Below are 21,728 nucleotides of genomic sequence, written 5' to 3' on the forward strand. Positions count from 1 at the left end.
CCCATAACAATTCTATAATCTGTTTCTAAATTATTTAATTACCTAATTGGATTCAGTATTAGAGAAAATCAGGGCAAGTTTTTTTTTTTCCCCCCCAGGGCAACTTTTTAAAGATGAAGGTAGATAGTGTGGGATTGTTTGCTTGGAAAAAATTTGCCAAAACACATTAAATAATCCTTTGGTAGCATGAAAGTAGTCATCAACCATTCTCTGAAAACAGTGATCACAGCTATAAAAATGAATCATTAATAAGAACAGAATGAAAAGGAGAAAACATATTTTACAGCATAATTTTATGTTTTCTAATAATAAACACCTATAACACTTTATGTGTATATTAATTTTTAAAATCTACACACTGAAAAGAGATCCATATCTTTTGATAGATTCACTCTTTGAGGAGAACATTTTCCTAAGAACACTTTTTTTTTTTTTTGTAAAAGCTGCTTTAAGGTGAAGTGATGATGAAGATGTCTAATGGTATATAGTATGCTGTCAACATATGTACATATGTAGTAATATTCCAGGCATTTTTATTGCAGTGTAGTGTTATAGCTTCCCAATAAGCCAGATAAAAATCAGGTATAAGAATAATAAGGATTAAGGAAAGTGGTTTCCTTAGGTGATTGCTGGCAAAATTCACCTTCCCCCTACAACACAGTAAATGGACAGTGACATATTTTCGCTCTTACTTTCCGATAAGTTTGGATTTCCAGTTTTCAGAGCTGCTGCGTGTCTAATGTTGGTGACTTTCTTTGATTGTCTTTTCGTAGGAGTAGGTGCAACGGTGTAAGGTAAATGTGCTGCGTTTCTGTTTTGCAAACATTAAACTCCACTTTTTGAACACACAGTGGTAGCAAAAATAAGTAAAGATGTAATGTCTATTTAAATACATTTCATTTAATCGTTGGTGCTTAAATTAGATTGCATGCTTTGGTTAGAGTCAACAGTGTAAATATTAAAAACTTCAAAATTCATGTGTCCCATCTCCCTCTTCTCCATACCAGGTACGAGGTTGAAATGTGTGTGAAAACTCCTACCCATTTAAATACTGCAAGGGAAAAAAACAAGCTTTTATGCAAGGACTTAAAAAAAAAATACCTGCCATTAAACTTTTTATTCAGGGCATTTCAAATTTGCTTTGCTAAAGGGATTTATTCACTGCTAAAGATACACAGAGACAAGAGCTGTTTTTAAATGTTTATCACACCGCCCCTAGTTTTGCGCTAAAGAAAAGTACATTTTGTATTTTTAAAAATACACGCTCATTAAACAAAACTCCAAAACCTTAGCGCCCCCACCTAGCTGCCTTCCAGGTTTCAACTTGCGAGTTTCAGGTCCTTGCACAACACCTAAGGCGTGCAAAACTCTTTTTCTCGCTAATCCTGGCAGAGAACAGTCCGAAGAGATCTCCCTCCACGTCTCCACCCGAATTCCCTCTCTTCCCCAGATTCCACTCGCTTCTCTTTTTCCCTCCGCCCCCGTCTCCGTCAGCCCAATCTGTCAGAGAGGTTGTGTACAAACTGCGCGGCCGCCCTGCGCGCGAAGCTCGTGGCCCGAAAGGGGTGCGGTCCGCCTGGCGGAGGCGGGGCTCTGAGCTAGCTTCTCCCTTTTCATAGGTTAGCTGCTCAGGCCCGGCCAGCTTCGGGGCCCCGAGATTTGTCGGAGCGCTGCCAGTCTGGCCGGCTGGCCCCGCCTCCCCGGAGTTGGGTAAAATAGAGGCGGGCGTCAAGTGTCAGTAGTCGTGGGGCAGGTACGCGCGCTAGCAGCTCGCTCGCGGAGACAGGCAGTGGCGGGAGCGGACTCCGGGGAGCTAGGGAGCGCGGTGGGGCGGGGCGGGAGAAAGTGGTCGCCGGGTGGACGTCGGCGTTTACGCGTGGCGGAGCGGAAGAGTTTGGCTTTTCTTGCGCGCCTTTGAAAACCGCGCCTGCTTGTGAGCTGAGGGGTCAGTCCGGAGCCAAGCTCGCCGACCCGAGCAGCGTGGGCGAGGTGGGAAGCGCGCTCGACTCGCGCCCCGCGCCCGGAACCGCCCCCCCACCCCCACCCCCGAGTGCCCATGGCTACGCGGGTGCTGACCATGAGCGCCCGCCTGGGACCCGTGCCCCAGCCGCCGGCCCCGCAGGACGAGCCCGTGTTCGCGCAGCTCAAGCCCGTGCTGGGCGCCGCGAACCCGGCCCGCGACGCGGCGCTCTTCCCCGGCGACGAGCTGAAGCACCCGCACCACCACCCGCAGGCGCAGCCCGCGCCGCCGCAGCCGGCGCCGCCGCCCGCCGCGGGCCCGCGGCTACCCGCCGAGGAGCTGGTCCAGGTAGGAAGAGCCGCTCCCCTCCCTCCGCCTCCCTCCCGGGGCTCGGGCGTGTCCCGCCGCTGCGGCTCGCGGGCGACAGGGGCCGCTCCAGGCTGGGGCGCGCGTCGGGGCGCACCGCGGCCCGGGGCTGGGGGGCAGCCCCGCCCTGCCCTCCTGGCCTGGTGGGGGCACCCGAAGGAGAGGATCTATGGGGAGTCTGCCCTGGCTGCTCTGTCCGGGAAAGGTTCAGGAGGGAACTGGTGCTCACGCGCACCTTGTTTTTCTACCATTTGGGGGATGAAAGCTCGTTCCTCACGCCGGACCTCAATTCCATGTGTCCCCTAAATCGGCCGCCTCCCGCTGCCCTGGCTTTGGAGGTCACCCGCTGTCCCGATCCACGGCGTCCCGGATTCAGTGGGAACGCAAATTGGGGTGTGTGTGTTGGGGGGGGGGAGTGCTGGAGGGAGGCCTCTCGGGGTGCTAGTTTAATATCGCTTGGAGCAACCTGCTTTAGACGCGATCGTAGGGCTCCTTTGGGAAACGGGAGTTAGAAAAGCTAAGGTGGTGTTGGAGCGCTTATTTTTCCTTAGAAAAGAAAGGAAAAAAAGGACCGGGAGATGTTGTTTTCTTCATCTGCGCGTAAATTTCCTCCCGGAGCCGCGTTGAAAGCTGGCAGTTGGCTTTTACACTTGCCCGGCAGCCGAATTAGAGCAACCGCCTGTTTCTTTCGCCCACGCAGGGAGTCATATAGCCCAGAAAAAACTTCCCGGGACTTTTAGCCTGTCCCAGGGAAAAAAAAAAATTGGAAACATACCCACATGCAAACAGCTGGAAGAGCTAAAATCAGAAACCACTAACCACCATGGGAGTAAAGCGCACGAAAGGGTTTAGTTCGGTTTATTTCAAGACGCCTCATTTAATACCCCCTTGGTATACTGTGTATTTGCTGTACCAAGCTCCTGCTCCGGGGGTCTGCGAGTGTCACCGTGCTGTGCAAGGGCAGTGGCATTTATCAGAGATGGGACTCACAAGATCAGCGCGATTTTATTTTTAAATCGTCTCTTTGCGGGAAACCCGAATCTGTATCCACACAAAATGATTCGGGATCTGATAGCTGAAATTAAGTAGTAGCAAAAAAAAAAGAAAAAGACTGTTATTCACTTTTTAAAATGCCACGGTTAATAGTTCTGTGAGCACCTAGTTGGGGGTGTTGTTTCGTATGTGTGTGTTTCTTTTGAAATTTCCTTTCAGTGCTAAAAATTTTAGAAGTTTGTGTTATACTAGGAAAGATGATAGCTGCAAAAGACTGAGGAGACCGGTTACAAGCTGGATTATGTCCTAAAGAAAAATCACCATTTTAAAACCATGTGGGCATTTGTCAGTTTGCTGCTTAGAAGACACAGGAGGATAAGGGATGACTGAGCTTTTTACAGAGTGAGGGGGAATGTAGCGTTGGCCCACTGAGAAGGACACGATAAATGTTTGGCTGATGACTGTGCTGGCTACTGGCAGCCTCTCCACCCACGGCCCCTTAGCACCACTCTACCAAAGGAATGGTTTTCCCCTAGGTAATTAAAGATCTATTTTAGATAGGGATATGAATAGGAACATTTCATTATCATATTAACCAATTACAGAATCTGCTGATTAAAATCAACATTTAGATCAAACTGGTGGAGAAGTTGGTTTGTTCTCTCAGTGGATACTATGTTTTGCTCAAAACATTGTATTTAAGTTTCCATTGAACTGTAAACTGGAAAAGGCACTTAAATAGCCAAAGAATATGTTTTATATTAGCTATTTCAGCAATATCTATCCAAGCAAAAAAAAGAAATTTTGCAATATTAACTTTAACCATAAAGGTTTACTGAGGTTTTTTTTTCCCTTTTCAACCACTGGATTTACCTATATGACATGAATAAGATAGAGATAATTTGGCCTTATTACAATACTGTATTTTCAGTTGTAATGGAGCAGAGAATCCTGCTTGTATATGAGTGATGATAAAGTATACTTTATTATTGCATCAGAAAGGAATATTTTTTCTCTTTGCTTCCTTTTTCTTCTTGATTTGTCTTTCACTTTTTGTCTGGGGTTGACTAGGGGCGATTTTACCAAACACTTGTTATACACAGTTTCATAAGGTTTTTGGTGAACCATTTGTTACACAGTTGACAAACCTGATATGTTTATAAGCAGCACTTAGGTGTTTGCCTTGGGTACTTTTCATAGAGATTGTTGGGAATTTTTAGTAAGCAGTTCTTCCCGAGATGATGAATTGGGCTGATTATACATGTTTCTATCTCTTCTTTTTTAGACAAGATGTGAAATGGAGAAGTACCTGACACCTCAGCTTCCTCCAGTTTCTATAATTCCAGAACATAAAAAGTATAGACGAGACAGTGCCTCAGTCGTAGACCAGTTCTTCACTGACAGTGAAGGGTTACCTTACAGTATCAACATGAACGTCTTCCTCCCTGACATCACTCACCTGAGAACTGGCCTCTACAAATCCCAGAGACCGTGTGTAACACACATCAAGACAGAACCTGTTACCATTTTCAGCCACCAGAGTGAGACGACAGCCCCTCCTCCGGCCCCAACACAGGCCCTCCCCGAGTTCACCAGCATATTCAGCTCCCACCAGACCGCAGCTCCAGAGGTGAACAATATTTTCATCAAACAAGAACTTCCTACACCAGACCTTCATCTTTCTGTCCCTCCCCAGCAGGGCCATCTGTACCAGCTCCTGAATACACCGGATCTAGATATGCCTAGTTCTACCAATCAGACAGCAGTAATGGACACTCTTAACGTATCAATGTCGGCCGCCATGGCAGGCCTTAACACTCACACCTCCGCCGTCCCGCCGACCGCCATGAAGCAATTCCAGAGCATGCCCCCTTGCACATACACCATGCCAAGTCAGTTTCTTCCCCAGCAGGCCACTTACTTCCCCCCGTCACCACCAAGCTCAGAGCCTGGAAGTCCAGATAGACAAGCAGAGATGCTTCAGAATTTAACCCCACCTCCATCCTATGCTGCTACCATTGCTTCTAAACTGGCAATTCATAATCCAAATTTACCTGCCACCCTGCCAGTTACTTCGCAAAACATCCAGCCTGTCAGATACAATAGAAGGAGTAACCCCGATTTGGAGAAACGGCGCATCCACTACTGCGATTACCCAGGTATGTGATCCTACCTGGTTAAAGAATCAGCGTGTGTGTTTAGTGTGTTCGTGCGTGCCATTTTCCACCTCACATTCCAACTTTACATGGGAGACTAGTGATTGACAGTTAAAAAAAATTCACCTGCTCTGCTCTTGTCGCGTCCCAGTCTCCAGTGCCTTACCCAAGTAACTGTTTAGTTTGTGCTTATTTGATAATAGTAAAAAAAAAAATGTTTGGAATATTATGGGAAAAAAAGTTATTGGACTCTTTTCTTTTTAATGTTAAATACGTGAGAGTCTTGCTACACTTACTTTGTTTACTGTAGCAATCTAAATTGGAGTTCTTAATTCTAAATTAAGTAACCTGGAAAGGAATTACTTAAGTAACATAGGGGAAAATAATGGGTGGCAATGAAGAGTGGGTTGGTGCAAGACAAGACCATCTATAGAATAGATTTCAGGGTTGGTTCTGATAGCATGTGAGCATATGCTCTTTCTTGAATGAGATAAGTGGTCCAAAATATAAATTGATGACGGTGATGAATATATCTAGAAGTTGCTGGCATAAGCTAGTTTATGATTAATACAGGGTATAATTTATTGACTGGGGTACATGATATGACATGACATACTAAATGAAAAAACAAGAAATGTGGGAGTACAGAAAATTGCAGTCATCTTGGATAATGGTTTAACATTGTCAGCTCTGGAGCCATTAAAATTTTTTAAATCACTGAGGTATGTGTTGCTAGTATAAAGCACCTACTGGTATAAACACAGATTTCCCATTTGTAGTTTGGCTTGATTGTCTGCTCTCTTTCTGCTAAAGTGAAACATAAAGCAAATCACTTTATACCTTTAATCAGGTAATAGGGGAGTATGCTTTAAAACATCTCTTAAAACTGAAGCTTCAAATATCTCCTTGCATGAGAGATTTCATCTTTAAAGCCCGATTTTAAACACTGAATCATCAGATGTAAAGATTTCAAAAGGATCTCCAGAATGACACGCTGTTCTTCTCCTTTATTTCAGGCTGCACAAAAGTTTATACAAAGTCTTCTCATTTAAAAGCTCACCTGAGGACTCATACTGGTATGTAATTTTCTTGTTAATTCTGTGAGTTGTGTAAATAGTATAAGTGGTATTCATCCTTTTAAAAGCCAGCACATGTTTGATCTCTTCTTTCTTCTGTCAACTTTTATTTTTTAATGGCTTACCTTTTTCAGCACTGGCTTGGCTCAAAATTCAGTTCAGTGAAAAAAGTTTGGTTCCAGGAAGGCTGATGTTCCCTCATTAAGGCCTTGCCCTGTCACCTCACATAGAATTAATTGCTCCCAAACATAAACAACAATGTTTACTAATGGATTTTAAAACTTTAATGGCACTGCTATTCCTATCTTGAAGGAAAAAAATGTAACTCATTTTCTCCCTCCAGAACAAATCAGTTGGCTTCTATAAAACTACATCAAACACTAAAGCCTTTTCCATTTAGCAGGTAAAGCGTAATTGCTTAATAAATTATCTTAATTTCACCTTGAGCCTAAAATATCTGTGTTTAGCATGTTATCCCTGCTGGTGAAAGGTGGGCTGGAAATTGAAAAATACTAAAATCAGGCAAAACTAGGGTCATGGTTTAAAAGTTATTTTACATTCTACCCCAGTCCTTATTATACATTGGAGAGACTTTATTCCAGCTAATATCTCATCTGTGTTTAAAATGTTTAGCCCCTATAATTTTATAAAAACTTTTGTCAGATCTATACACTCATTTTAAAATGCTTTTTAATTTCAAAACTTTATATCAGAACTTATTTATGGACGAAATTAGATGGTGATAAGCTGTAAAAATCTCCAAATACCCAAAGTATTTTTAAAACTATGGGTGGTTACCATTAGTGATTTTCTTAAAAGGATAGGCCTGAAGGAAAGAACCTATACAAAGTGATTGTGTTTTTTTTCCTCTCCGTAAATGCAGCTTTAACCTAAAGTTCAGAGAAAAAGTTTGCTAATAAAAGCAATGACCTAGCAAAATGTTTTATTCCATCATTGCTATGGAAACCAAAGTATTCAACAGTTCCTTTGAATGGGCTGCTGGATTAGTGTGAGGACTTGAATCTCCCCAGGCTAGATGTTACTATGGAAATTGAGTTTTGATAAATGAAGTAGTTATCTCTAACTGCTGCATTAAAAAGTAAAAGCCTTTGAACAAAGGTCAGTGCTGAGATAGAGCTCAAAGAGGAACATGGCTGCAGACATTTCATATGCGCATTGGAAAGTATTGCTTGATATCCCAGTGATAAATACTACTTAAAATCTAAGTAGTGTTGGCGACAATGTGGTAGATTCCAGGGCTTTCTGAGAAATTGCTTTTAAAGAAAAGACATCTCCTGTATTTATCAGTGAAACCAGTGGGTTGTTTCAACCTGAAGTTTTTAGGTAGAGACGAAAGGCTATCTCCTAATCCCAAAGTAGAAGTTATATTTATACTTAAACAAACACCCATTAGCATGTAAACTCAGTCTGCAGTTTTCAGCATACAAATGACAAGACCATGAAAACAGTCTATAGAAATACTAAACTATCCTTTTATAGAATATACATTATATATTTAGGAAGAAACATTGAAAATGGGTTTTTACTTGAATTATGATTAAGGAGAAGAGGAAATAACCAGAACTTTTGAGCTCTTGTCCTTTCTCCTTTGAAAGTCCTTGAAATGGGAGATAGGAAGGAGGAAACAATGTTTCTCCTGAGGTTAAAGTCTCCTAATAAAGGAGGAGCATGATTCCATATATCGAGGCAATCAACTGCTTATTGCTGGGATGTAGTCAGGGCATATCTAAATGGCCTTGCAACCCCTGGCAGGGTTTAGTGCTCAGAATGCTTATACCTGGGATCCTGGAACTTGACCTGCTGGCAGGGAAATTTAATAGTGGGTTGTCTTAACAATGCTTATACTGAAAAAGATAAAAACCAACTAAAAAGAAGATGTAGGCCTAGTTTGAATCCCATGTATCCACTTTTCCACCCGATCATAAATGTGTGTCCATTGACATCTGATGAGTGAGACCCCGCAATCCAGTTTAATAAAGTTTTGTTTGATAGCCTTTCAGACGCCTCGAGGAGGGTTTGTGGCAGACTTGTTCATCTGGCTAAACCCGTTCTTGGGTAATCATAGAGCATTGAGGTTGTTTTCTCCTCATTTTTAGTTTCTACACAATGCCTTTGAAAATTACCTGTGTGCTCTCATTGCATCCTCCCCACCCTGTCGTTTTTTAATGAATGTATCTGAAGCTAGCGAAGTTTTTCTTTCCTTCTTCCTTTAAAGGCCCAGATATTCCTAAATAACTTCCCTCAACGTAATTAACTTTTTGTTTTAGAGGACTTTAAAAAAATTTATGTGGGAATGTTGATATTGTATTTTTGATATAAAAACTTTTTAATGATTGCCACTTTAGGCAGAATGTGCAGGACCCTAGGACTTCTTTAGAAAAGAATTGTAATTGCTTTAAAATGTCAAGTTACCTTATGTTTTTAAAATGTTTTAAGCAATTAAAACAACCTACGCCTGAGTTCTGTTTAATTGCTTATTCTGGATTTTTAGATTGCAAATGCTTCCTGACTTATAAACCGAACGTTAAGGACATAGTCTTTCCCAAACAAGACGTTTTTTAAAAAATTCGAGATGAAAGAGTAGAAAATGGGCGGTTAGAAGTCTCATAGCATTCAAGTTTTTCTGAGTTTATACATTTTGATTTCTTTATTCAGAAAGAATATACAAAAGTAATACAAAACTCTGTATGGTTAGACAAAATACCTGAAGTTGATGTTGCCTCTGTTCTAGGGGAAAAATTGTACTTATTGGCCTATAGGGATATCCGTCTTACCTTTGTGGAAGTGTTTGTGTTACTTCTAGCATGCATATATATATATATATATATATATATATATATATATATATATATATATATATATATGTCGCGCCTCTGATTAGAAATAAGTATGGCTACTTAGGCAACAGTGTCACGAGGTGTATATTTCCAAATAAAAATATTTGTCCTTTTAACAGCATTTTAAAAAGCACATTGGCAAGAAATTGAAAACATTTATCACCCGATGCTAGTTTCTTGGTGTGCCTAAGAGTCCCATGAGTTGAAATGCTGCTTTTACATTGAGTGTGGAAATTTCTTTGAAAATTGTGTTTACACTTTAGTAAAAAGTACTTACTTTCTAAAGATTGAGTTCTGAAAAAGCAAACAGTGCACTCTGAATACCGATGTTTGAACTCTGAGTAGTTTTAGTCACATGTGTGGCTGTGCTGGAGTATATGGTAAAAGCCCTGGAGTGTATGGTAAAGCAGTTGGGGAAAGAGGGTATGGTAAGGCTTTATGGTCATTTGGCAGCTATCTGGAGCAGGGCAGAAAGTGAGCAGCTGTTCATAGTCTGAGCAGCACACACACACACTGGGCGCCAGTGTCAGTAGCCCTTAGATCCAGACTCTGTGCCCAGGTTGCTACATGTGGACTACATGAGCCCAGAACGACTGCCACCGATTGACAAGAGGACAAAACACCCCCAAAAAAGAAAATGGAAACATACAAATAACATAACACGAAGTGGACTGTGGGTGAAGCACTGTCCTGTTAGAATCTCTCAGCTGTATTCTGGATTCCTTGTTTTAAGAAAGAATTTCGCAGTAAGCCTTGGAAACATTTCTAGCCCAAGACTACTTGTAAAGGGGCTAAATTCCCACCTGCTGCCTCACTTCCCGTGTAGAACACTTTTCTAATGACATTTATATTAAGATGGTACTGTGTGTACTTCAAAATACATAATCTCTGCTAGAGATTTATTGCTCAGTTGATTTTAGTTTCAGTTTGTGTACTAAAAAATCCCTAGGTATAAATCCCTAGTCAGTTCTTTGCTCTACACTTACTATCCATTGAATGTCTTAGGTATAGATTTTTGTTTTAAAATACTGGCCATGTTGATAATAAAGGTATTTTCATTTGCAGCACTTCCCCACAAATAGAAAACATTCAAAATGTTCTGAACATGAATTATTCCTTTTTTTGTGAAACTGTGGGAAGCGGTAAAACATTTTAAAAAATAGAGAAAGGAATTCATTCCCTTAAAAAATGATTTAGAGTTAAAATCAGAATAAGATTTTATATATGTGTGTGGATACATATGTCTCCATATATATGTATATAGCCTTAGTGGAGATCATGCAGTTTGGATCTAGAGATCAGTGTTGGTAGAGGTGAAAAAATTTTGCAGGATGAAATTAGTACTCAACTGATTTTTCTGAGTTTATATTTGAAAACTGCAGGAAAAAGTATCCCATTTAGCCTGTTATGTGTTACCAGTTAGACATTCTTAAATTACTTTTGTTTGCAGCTTTGAAATTTATTTTTCTATATTGACAAGTTCAAGTTAACATAAAAAAAAAGAAAAAGTAGCTATAAGAGAGTCACTCATTTAGATGCCTGGAAAGGTATTTATGAGCATAGAAGCTTAGAAACAATTTCTTTTTAATGACTCATGGGAAAGGTTTAACTTTGCTTCTGGGACTTGCTCTTTCATCTGAAAAACATTTACATTTACATAGGAAGTTGATTATTGTTTTGAGATGATAAAGCATATGGAACTTTTAGAAGTATAATTTGATTAAGCAAACGTTTTTGACTGATTTTTTGAGAATCCAAAGAGAATCTCTTCGCTGTTGTTTTTATAGATTAGGGGGGAAAGATAGTTCGTAAATGGACTAAATAGAATTGCTGAAGTCGAGATAGGAACAATTAGCTGTGAAGATAGTGAGGGCGGTACTGTTTTTAAAAGTAAAATATTTTAATCACCAAAGGTTTTTACTTTGGCAGATATTGTTAGTTTTATAGAATGTGGTAGTTGTTTACTTGATGACCCACATCTTTTCAGGTGAAAGATTAGAAACAAAGTAATGTCCTAGTTTAGCAAGTATCTCTGTAGCAGCATTCCTATTCTGTCAGCCTGTATTATTTATATCCAAGAATCTCTTACAACTCGGATTAAGGTGAGTTGCTGTTTTAGAAGTGCCCCATAGGTAACTTTCTAAAAAACATTCAGGCAGAAGAATATACCTGTGACTACTTTATAAATGCACAGTGTTTAGAGCTGGGAAGAATCTCCAGGTCAAGATAACCATGTTAAGTGCAAATTTAAGGAAAGGATAATTAGGACTCATTCAGTACTAGAAAAATGAAAATATAGAATTTTTCTGTTTTGGCTAAAAAAGGTAAAATATTTCACCGAGACTTTACTGTTTAAAAATTTTACTTTGGGTTCTTATTACAAGAAAGTGAAGCTGAATGTCATATTTTTGTCAGGAGACTCAGGAACTGGTATTTCATTAACACTATCAATGATAGAGGATGTTTTTGTCCAGAACCCTTGGGGCTCAGATGGTAAAGAATCTGCCTGCAATGCGGGAGACCCTGGTTGGATCCCTGGATTGAGAGGATCCCCTGGAGAAAGGAGTGGCTACCTGCTCCAGTGTTCTTGCCTAGAGAATTCCCCTGGACAGAGGAGCCTGGCGGGCTCCAGTCCAGGGTCGAAAAGAGTCAGTCAGGAGAAGTAGCGGAGGTGCTTAGGTGCCTAGAGATTGGTCCTGCTGGGGTAGAGACTGCCACCTTGGGGGTGGCGTGCTCCCCCTGCTCTGTATCTGTCTTTGACCAGCACAAGGGGCTCCATAGTTCCTTGGTTTTCCTCAAATCCAGTCCAGTCCTGGAAAAGAAAACTTGTTTACATAGAGTTGATTTACCCTTGGACAACTTCAGGTTGGATAATAAACTGATTCGGAACATGTCCTTCTGAAGAGTTTAAAAGTACGGTTCTCGCCTAAATGCACGTTTAGTCAGATAACACTCAGTGGTCCTTGGCAGAAGGAACCAGGGAAAACCCTGCCACAGGTGAGGCCGTGGTTAAAAAAAAAACAACACAGTATGGTAGCCTTACACTAGATGCCTTCCTGTCTCTTTTACCTTCACGCCTTTTCATGAGTGAAAATTCCCAAGTTGGTCAGCCTCAGGACACACTGTGATTAACCAAAGGTGCATAAGGAGGTATGGCAATAGAAGACAGTCTCTGTGTTTGAGAACTTTTATGGCTAGTTAAGGAGGCAGAATACAGTTGTTTGAAGCCTTCATTCAGCAGTATCTGTGCCAGTACAGATCAATCATTTAGATCAAATTTAAGTGATGATGGGGATACAGAGAAGTGTAATGATTTCTCTTGGATACTTCATAGGTGTTTTGGAAGGAATCCGGTGAGTCACGTTTTAAAGATAAGCACAAAAGAAGAAAGAAGGGAATTTTTTAATATAGCCTTTTAATTCGTTTCCTTAAACTGATCACATTATTGACAGGGTTACTCTATCAAGTAAACATTAGATGAAGTGAAGTGAAGTGAATGTCACTCAGCTCTTTGCGACCCCATGGCTCTAGCCTGCCAGGCTCCTCTGTCCATGAAATTCTCCAGGCCAGAATACTGGAGTGGGTTGCCATTCCCTTCTCCTGGGGATCTTCCCAACCCAGGGATCCAATCCAGATCTCCTGCATTGCAGGCAGGTTCTTTACCATCTCAGCCACCAGGGAAGCCCAGGATGTACATTAGGTACCCTTGCAAATACTAGCAATAAAAATCTTTGAAATGAAATGCCTGCCCTTTTGTTGCCAAGTATAGGAGATATACTGCAGTGACCTTTGGTAAAAAATTTTAATAGAAAATTACTGATATAGATATATAAAAATACGAACTAATGAGCCAAAGTCACCTTACTTTATGTGCTTTTAAAGATATCTAATAATTCCCTATGAGTTTCTTTAATCTTGGTATTAATGCTTCTCTTTTTTTAAAACCTTTCATTAGAATGTATACTGTTTTAGACGGAGAAGGCAATGGCAACCCACTCCAGTACTTTTGCCTGGAAAATCCCATGGACAGAGGAGCCTGGTAGGCTGCAATCTATGGGGACAGAAAGAGTGGGACACAACTGAGCGAATTGTCTTTCACTTTTCACTTTCATGCATTGGAGAAGGCAGTGGCAACCCACTCCAGTGTTCTTGCCTGGAGAATCCCAGGGACGGGGGAGCCTGATGGGCTGCCATCTATATAGGGTCGTGCAGAGTCAGACAGGACTGAAGCGACTTAGCAGCAGCAGCATACCGTTTTAGAATCTAAATTCCTTAAATCTGTAGTGATGGGAAAAGATCTGATGATTATTGAATTGCATGAAAATATTTTCCACCTGAAATAAGAGTTCATTTTATGCATCAAGGACTCAAATTCTAAGAATTAAGCTTAAGGGGGGATTCCCTGGTGTGGCTCAGGTGGTAAAGAATCTGCCTGCAATGCAGAAGACCCAGGTTCCATCCCTGGGTTGGGAACATCCCTTGGAGAAGGGAAGGGGAGTCCACTCCAGTATTCTTGCCTGGAGAACTCCACGAACAGAGGAGCCATGAGGTCACAAAAGAGTCAGACACTACTGAGTGACTAACACTATTGACTATTGAAATAATTTATTTCACTTTAACAGTCAGAATAGAATATGGATGTTAAACTATTTGAGGCCAGAGACCAAGCCTTATTCATTGCATTTTGCAAGTCACCTGGTACAGGTTGTGATTGTTAGTACATATTACTCTCATTTACTAAACATTGACTTTAATTCTGATTTTTGACCTCTATCAAATATAATTGATTGGATTTAGTTTTAGCATCAGGAAGGAAACCAGATATACAAATTTGCTGTGACAAAAAGGTTACCTAAAATAAATAAGATAAAATTTCCATCTATGATACTTTTTTTTTGTTAGAAGAATCTATGCAGAACATTCTAGGAAAAGGCCTTAGTGTGAATCAATTGAACATGTTCAGCCAAGCAGAGAAACTTCCATTCTAGTGTGGTAGATTCATAAGTCATCTTTTAGTGTATTCAACAACAAAAAAAAATAGCTGATTTTTAAGTTCACCACTAAAGACTTTTCAGATTCTTAGCAAACATGTTCTGCTAACTCATTGATGTTCCTTTCAGTTCAGTTCAGTTGCTCAGTCATGTCCGACTCTTTGCCACCCCATGGACTGCACCATGCCAGACTTCCCTGTCCATCACCAACTCCCAGAGCCTACTCAAACTCATGTCCATTGAGTCGGTGATGCCATCCAACCATCTCATCCTCTGTCGTCCCCTTCTCCTTTTGCCTAGGGTTGCTTTAGCCTAGGGTTAAAGGAGAGCCATCATTAGGTGGTATTTGGGGACTATCAGTCCCAGAACAGGACAACCGTCAGAAGTCCACACGTCCTGAAAGGTGGGTGTCCTTGGGGGCTGGCTTACCCAGGATGTGTCGTATGCTTCAGACAGTCTGAGATTTAAGGCCTGCTTTGAGTCCATTAGGCTAGTTGTTAACTGACCTGGACACACGGCTTTAGAATCTTTAAATGTGAACAATATCTGTGTATTCCTTACATCATTCATATAGAGCCTGTATCAGTGTTAGCCAATGGAGGATATAACCGGGACATTGAGGAAAAGTGGCAGGCCTGGCTTCTCAACATGACCTCATTGTTCTGCTTCTAACTCTTGGAGTTGTTGAGGATAAATGAAATACGAGCACCTGAGTCAGAGTACGTGCTCAGTGTCTGCTTCTGCCTGCTTCCTCCTTCTCCTGGTAATGGTTTTGCTTAACATTAATTGACTTCATCAGTATGGACAATATGTATATTTAACCATTGGTTTTTTTTTTAAAAAAAAAGGATTAAGGATTTCTAGTAAAAGAGTCCCTGGTAATTTTATAAGACAATGAGAAAATATCCACTTTGAGATAAAGCCGAAGCTTGTTTTTCGTGCTGTACATATTTGTCACTTTTTTTTTCTTCTTGTCTTTGAAAAGTTTCACATTAACAGCATGAGAACTTAAAAATACAGTTGATGTTGAAAGAGCTTAACTAAATATTTTAAATTGGTGGTATTGGAAGGAGATTCTGTAAAAATCCAATTAAACTTTTGAAAGCTCTATCCTGTTGAAATAACTTAAAGGAAGTTAGTTTGGTTTCCCAGAAGTACTATGCATAGTGTTTCTGGCTGAGGAAGAAAGACCTGAATCTGCTATTTATTTGGCCAGAAATTGGGTACCAGCTTCCTCTACAATGTTTTACTTGAGCAGTGTTGACACTTGAACAAATCCCGTACAAACTGCCCCAAGTGGGGAACAGTTGTCCTTACTTCTGTGGTAAAGCTCTGGCCCCATAACTAACATCCAGAAACTGGTAGTATTCTTGGCTGAATGCTCTATAGATACGTATAAATTGAAAGCAAAACCCCAACTGTTTTAGGAACTTTCATGGCTACCGTTTTTCAACCAATCAGTAAAGTAAACTTTTAAAAATACTGATGCAGTTTATTGCTTCCTAGCCAATAAAAATAGTGAACAAAAAGAGTCTAGTGTCCCTTGTTTCTTAAATAAACTTTGAAAATTCAGTTCTCCTGCCATTTAATTATTCAATTCAAAAGACTAGAATGACTCCTTTTTAAATCAGGCACTTTTTTTTCCCTTGCCTCAGACATCAGAAATAACTTTCTCTTCACGTTAAATGACAGTGAAGTATTTAGCCAACCTGTTTGTTTTGGTGATTTATTTTTCACAGGGAACAAGAACAAACACTTGGTGTGCAAAAAAACTTTTTCTGTTTGATTTACATCGACAAGAGTGATAGCTACATTTACTACTGGCATTAAGACATTTCTGTGTATTAAACATACTGAATATAAGCAAAAGAAAAGTGGTTTATTTCTGGTTACTTAAAAGGTTTAAGTGTATTAGCTTAAATTCTTTGAATTTACTCTTAAGAGGGGGAAGAGAAATACTTCAGGAAGTTGAGGTGTGCATTTTTAAAATGGAGCAATAGGAACCAAAAAGGGAATTAAAAACATAAAAAGTATTTATTTGTGTATTGGTTTGGAGCCAGAGGAGAGGGAGAAGGGAAGGGTGGCTCAGGGATACTCACTCCAGGAGTTGAAAGAGAAACCCCTTGGGAAATAATTGGTACAAAATTCAGAGGGCTGCTCTGGGCCTTCTGTCTTTATCCTTATGGGGTTTTGTTGTGGAGTCATGTTATGAATTATGTGACCCTTATGGAGTCACAGTGGTTATCCAGGACAGCAAAAATACATTAACCACAAGCTGTGGAAATCTCGGTTGATGTGGACAATGTCTTTTAAAATTTGGCCTCAGCTGAATAATCTTAGAACTTCCTGAATATGATCCTGTTAAATCAGGCAGAGAAAGGTAGTTGAATTTCACTGTGGTACTAAGTAACCAGTGTTCAAAGCAATGCTGGGTTTTCTCCAGCAGCAGAAAACATTTTAAAGAATTCAGAAGTTTGGCTATTCAGAGTTTTCAAATGCTATTCAAATAACTCAGCGGTTATACAGAGTGGAATCAGGAAGAGAAAGATAAATGCCGTATTCTAACGCATAGATAGGGAATCTAGAAAAATGGGCCTAAAGAATGTATTTACAGGGCAGCAATGGAGAAACATACATAGAGAATAAACTTATGACATGGGGAGAGGGGAGGAGAGGGTGAGATGTATGGAAAGAGTAACATGGAAACTTACACTACCATATGTAAAATAGATAGCCAATGGGTATTTGCTGTATGGCTCAGGAAACTGAAACAGGGGCTCTGGTGTCAGCCTGGAGGGCTGGGATGGGTAGGGAGTTGGGAGGGAGGTGCAAAAGGGAGGGGATATATGTATACCTATGGCTGATTCATGTTGAGGTTTGACAGAAAACAGCAAAATTCTGTAAAGCAATTATCCTTCAATTTAAAAAAACCTCATCAGTAAGCCAGCAGTACTCTTAAGATGCAAATTTACCTCACAAATTCTCATCTTAAATTCGTAGAAAATTATAACCAAGTTAAGCATCAATAAAAGAACTACTAGTGATTGCTTAGTGAGAGATTCTTTGATCTGGGGGTTTATTTAGAGGAATACACAATCTTAAATAGGTTTAATTGATTCTAAAACTGGGAATTAAGGCTGCTTTATAAATAGTATGGGTTTTCCTGGTGGCTCAGATGGTAAAGAACCTTCTTGCAGTGCAGCAGATCTGGGTTGGGAAGATTCCTTGGAGAAGGGATCATAAGTCATATTTTTTTTAAAGGTGACATTAATTTTATTCGTATATCAAAAATATACAATGATGTGGGGCAATTACATGAAGTCAGAAGGTGGTCTGTGATGAGGAACAGCAAAGGCCTTTGGCAAACCTGGGAGTTTCTTTGCATGTCATTGTGGGCAGAATCCTTTTGGGCTGCCGGTATTGAGTAGTTTTGAAAGGTTACCAGCAACTAGCAAACCTTAAGAACAAACAACATTAAGAAGAATACAGATTGCAGAGGCGTGGGGAAGTGGCTCAGATAGAGGGGGATAGGGTGGTGGCTCAGATGTCAATTCACTATTTAAGGGAAGAGAGGAAGATTGAATTAGAGACTTTTATAAATTATATATATGTAAGTTCCATGAGTTCAGGCATTTTTGTTTTATCCTAAGCATTCAGGATAGTCCCTGGCATATAATATGCATTTGACAAGTCATTGATGGAATGAATTTTCATAGTCTTTCTGATGCAGTGCATTGCAAAGGGAAATAAAATGTGCATGACACCACAGTTAAGACTTCCTGATCTGCTTGAGAAATTGTTAAAATGCTTAAAGCTTTAACACCATTCAGCTTTAATCTTTATCTAGTTGTTTTGCTTCAGTCTGAAAAATGGGAAGATGTGAATATATGCGCACTGGAGGGAATTTCAAAGAGCTAGTCCATTTTGGAAAGCCATGTGTTATGTGAACTGGCTTATGTGCTGGCATTTCACAGTCGCTAGTGTAGAAACTTTTAGGACCACTTTGTTGCAGTAAAGGCTCTCAGTTGTGGTCCATAAGTTGGTGATGTGAGCAGCTCCTTGTAGCTCCTGAATTTCTTCCTCCCCAGGCCACCTTAGAGCCATCAGTCCTGCACTAATTCAGCTGGGGTTGGTTGGTATAGAAATTATATTGGCACAGTAGTAATAAAGCAGCTCAAGCTCATCTAGTCATCTCATGGATTTACATGTGCAGGAACAGTTCAGTGCTCATAAAAATATGAGCACTGATTCATCCTGCACATGTATTTTTAAAAATTGTTTAAAGAGAATTTTTAGACAATTTAAAAAAACTGAAGTACAGTTGATTTGCAGTATTTTGTTTTAGCAAATGTTTTAGGTGTACAGCAAAGTGATTCACTTATACGTGTATCTATTTTTCAGCTTCTTGTCCTGTATAGGTTATTGCAGAATATTGAGTACAGTTCCTTGTGCTATCCTTGTTCGTTACCTTTTTTATGTATAGTTTCGTGTATGGGTTAAACCCAAACTCCTAATTTATCATCTCCCCTTGCCCCCACCCTGTAAATTTCCATTTTCCGTTCTTTAAAAGTACACAGAGTACTTAATTAAGGACTATTCTGCAAAACAGTGACTCTCTGCACTAGATGCCCTGAGCAGTGTCTGGTTCGTCAGGAATCCACGTTCGTCTCTTCCTCCGTAGAGCCTGAGTTTGAAAGAAACCCCTTGGCAGACAACACTACCTGCCTTGTCCAGGGTTGCCAACTGCCCGCTCACCTTCCCCTCTTGGTCTGTTGCGCAGGTGAGAAGCCGTACAAATGCACCTGGGAAGGCTGCGACTGGAGGTTCGCTCGCTCGGACGAGCTGACCCGCCACTACCGCAAGCACACCGGGGCCAAGCCCTTCCAGTGCGGCGTGTGCAACCGCAGCTTCTCGCGCTCCGACCACCTGGCGCTGCACATGAAGAGGCACCAGAACTGAGCTGCCAGCGCCGCCGCCCGTGCATCCTCCACCGCCTGCCCCACACCGCTCACTTGGCAAAATTTTAAACTACACAATTAATTCTATATATATAAAAGAAAACGAAAACACAAAACTGGAAATGTATATTTTGTATATTTGAGAAAACAGGGAATACATTGTGTTAATACCAAAGTGTTTGGTCCTTGTCCGAATCTGGAATGCTTGCTGTATGCTGGCTTGACCCAGGCAAATGCCGTCATCTCAGACAGGTAGCTCCATCTCAGTGCGGGCTGGGCGTGCAGGGTGTATTTGCAGTGTTCTTCCCAAAGCACCACCATTTAATGTGACAGTGTTTAGCAAACAAGTCCGTTGGGCACACGAAGACAGCTGGATTGTGTGTCAAGATTTTGCTTGACATCAGAGGAGTTTTTTTTTCAATACAAGATAATTCTCTAGAGGTACGCAGCATACCTGGCAATTCACAAATAGCCATTGAACAAATGTGTTGTTTTATTTTGTTTTTTATATGAGTTGCCTATATTTGCTATTCAAAATTTTGTAAATATGCAAATCAGCTTTATAGTTTATTACACGTTTTCTAAGATTCTTTTGGGGAAAAAATCATAAATAATTCTTTTGAAAATAACCATGAATACATTTACAGTTAGAACTTGTGGTAAGATACCTCTTAAAACCTTACCAAATTCATTTCTGTGGTAGGTAGAAATAAATCACTCAAATAAACTTCAAAAGCAGATTTCATGCACTGATTAAAATCGGATTATTTTAAATACAAGCTACATTTTATATGAATTGTGAACTCAAGAGCTTAAAGATGGAATATTCAAAAGTCAAAACATCTTACAATAAGCTAAACAGTATCATTTTTGAAAAGAAAGACATACGTAGTTTTCACTTGTGAATGTTGAATTTATGATGCAGTTTTCATATACGGAAACGTTGAATTTATGATTCAGTTTTCATATACTGAGATGTTTGTGCAGTACAGTTGGTTAAATGCCAATTTATGTGGACTTTGCATGTAATATACAGTGAGACACAGTAATTTTACCTAAATTACAGTGCAGTTTAGTTAATCTATTGTTAACACTGACTCAGTGTCTGCCTTTAATTATAAATGACATGTTGAAAACTTAAGGAAGTAAGTGCTACATATATGCAATATAAAATAGTAATGTGACACTGATGCTGTTAACCAAAGGGCAGAATAAATAAGCAAAATGCCAAAAGGGGTCTTAATTGAGATGAAAATTTAATTTTGTTTTTAAAATATTGTTTATCTTTATTTATTTTGTGGTAATATAGTAAATTTTTTTAGAAAATTTTCATAACTTGATAAATTATAGTTTTGTTTGTTAGAAAAGTTTCTCTTAAAAACGTGTACATAGATGACAAATGGTGTAAATATTTTGTAAGAGGCTTCAAAATGTTTATACGTGGAAACATACTTACAGGAAAAGCATAAATTGGTTGCTGTTTTGCTTCTTTTTCCCTCTTATTTTTGTATTGTGGTCATTTCCTATGCAAATAATGGAGCAAACAGCTGTATAGTTGTAGAATTTTTTGAGAGAATGAAATGTTTATATATATAAACGACAATTTTTTTTTTGAAAATAAAAAGTGCCTAAAAGATTCACGTTGTGCCTTCTTCCCCTACCATAGCAAAAACAATGAGCAAATTCCTCTCGTAACTATTTAAAAGGGTCTGTTTAATGCAGACAGTTAATAAAAAAGTAATTCCCATGGAAGAGAGGAATTTGTTTTTACAATATCAAAAGTATAAAGGGAGGCATACTTCATGAATGTTGATTTCTTTTCCCCTATTCTGGTCAGTACACAAATACATTACTGATTTTATGTTTTCAAGATCATTACTTGTAGACACTGGAGGTAACTTGTATATCTAGTTTAATTTTTTTGTTGTTTTGGTCGTGCCTCTTGGCTTGTGGGAGCTTAGTTGCCTGACCAGGGATTGAACCCTGGCCCCAGCAGTTGAAGAGCTGAGTTCTAACCACTGGACTGTCAGAGACTTCCTTGTATATCCTAGTTGTATTGTCAGAGGTAAAACAAGAATAGGGGTTTTTAACTTCTTTTCCTTTTTAAAAGAACAAAACCGATTTTAACCACTAGTAACAATACACCTGGGACGCCTACACCTTGGCTTCTAGTGCCACCTCCAGTGAAAAGAACTGGGGCTTCTTGGAGACATGGCTGATTCTGGGAGTAGATGTACAAAATAAGCCTGTAGTATCTTACAGCGTAAGACTGTAAGCAATCATAATTCCCACAGTGATGCAGGAATGTCAGAGCAACAATATAAAACATGATTGAATTGTAACCAATCCTGTTTTTTTATTAGCGTGGAC

The 21,728-nt window shown here is 40.0% G+C and overlaps 1 protein-coding gene across 1 annotated transcript; it reads left to right on the forward strand.

The window, feature by feature from the left end:
* Positions 1-1,833: 1,833 nt before the first annotated feature.
* On the forward strand, positions 1,834-20,981 carry KLF5 (KLF transcription factor 5). Its single transcript, XM_052650101.1, has 4 exons — positions 1,834-2,308; positions 4,605-5,478; positions 6,492-6,551; positions 19,181-20,981. The coding sequence occupies exons 1-4, from the start codon at positions 2,057-2,059 to the stop codon at positions 19,357-19,359; spliced, it is 1,365 nt and encodes a 454-aa protein (XP_052506061.1). The 5' UTR covers positions 1,834-2,056; the 3' UTR covers positions 19,360-20,981.
* Positions 20,982-21,728: the final 747 nt, after the last annotated feature.

Source organism: Budorcas taxicolor, chromosome 12 (assembly GCF_023091745.1).
Source record: "Budorcas taxicolor isolate Tak-1 chromosome 12, Takin1.1, whole genome shotgun sequence".
Lineage (NCBI taxonomy): Eukaryota > Metazoa > Chordata > Mammalia > Artiodactyla > Bovidae > Budorcas > Budorcas taxicolor.

What these genes read in the sequence shown, in the direction of transcription:
- KLF5 (XM_052650101.1), top strand. Translation starts at nt 2,057, where the DNA reads ATGGCTACGCGGGTGCTGACCATGAGCGCCCGCCTGGGACCCGTGCCC. An exon ending in CCGCCGAGGAGCTGGTCCAG is followed by an intron (nt 2,309 to 4,604) that starts GTAGGAAGAGCC and finishes CTTCTTTTTTAG; the next exon opens with ACAAGATGTGAAATGGAGAA. An exon ending in CCACTACTGCGATTACCCAG is followed by an intron (nt 5,479 to 6,491) that starts GTATGTGATCCT and finishes CCTTTATTTCAG; the next exon opens with GCTGCACAAAAGTTTATACA.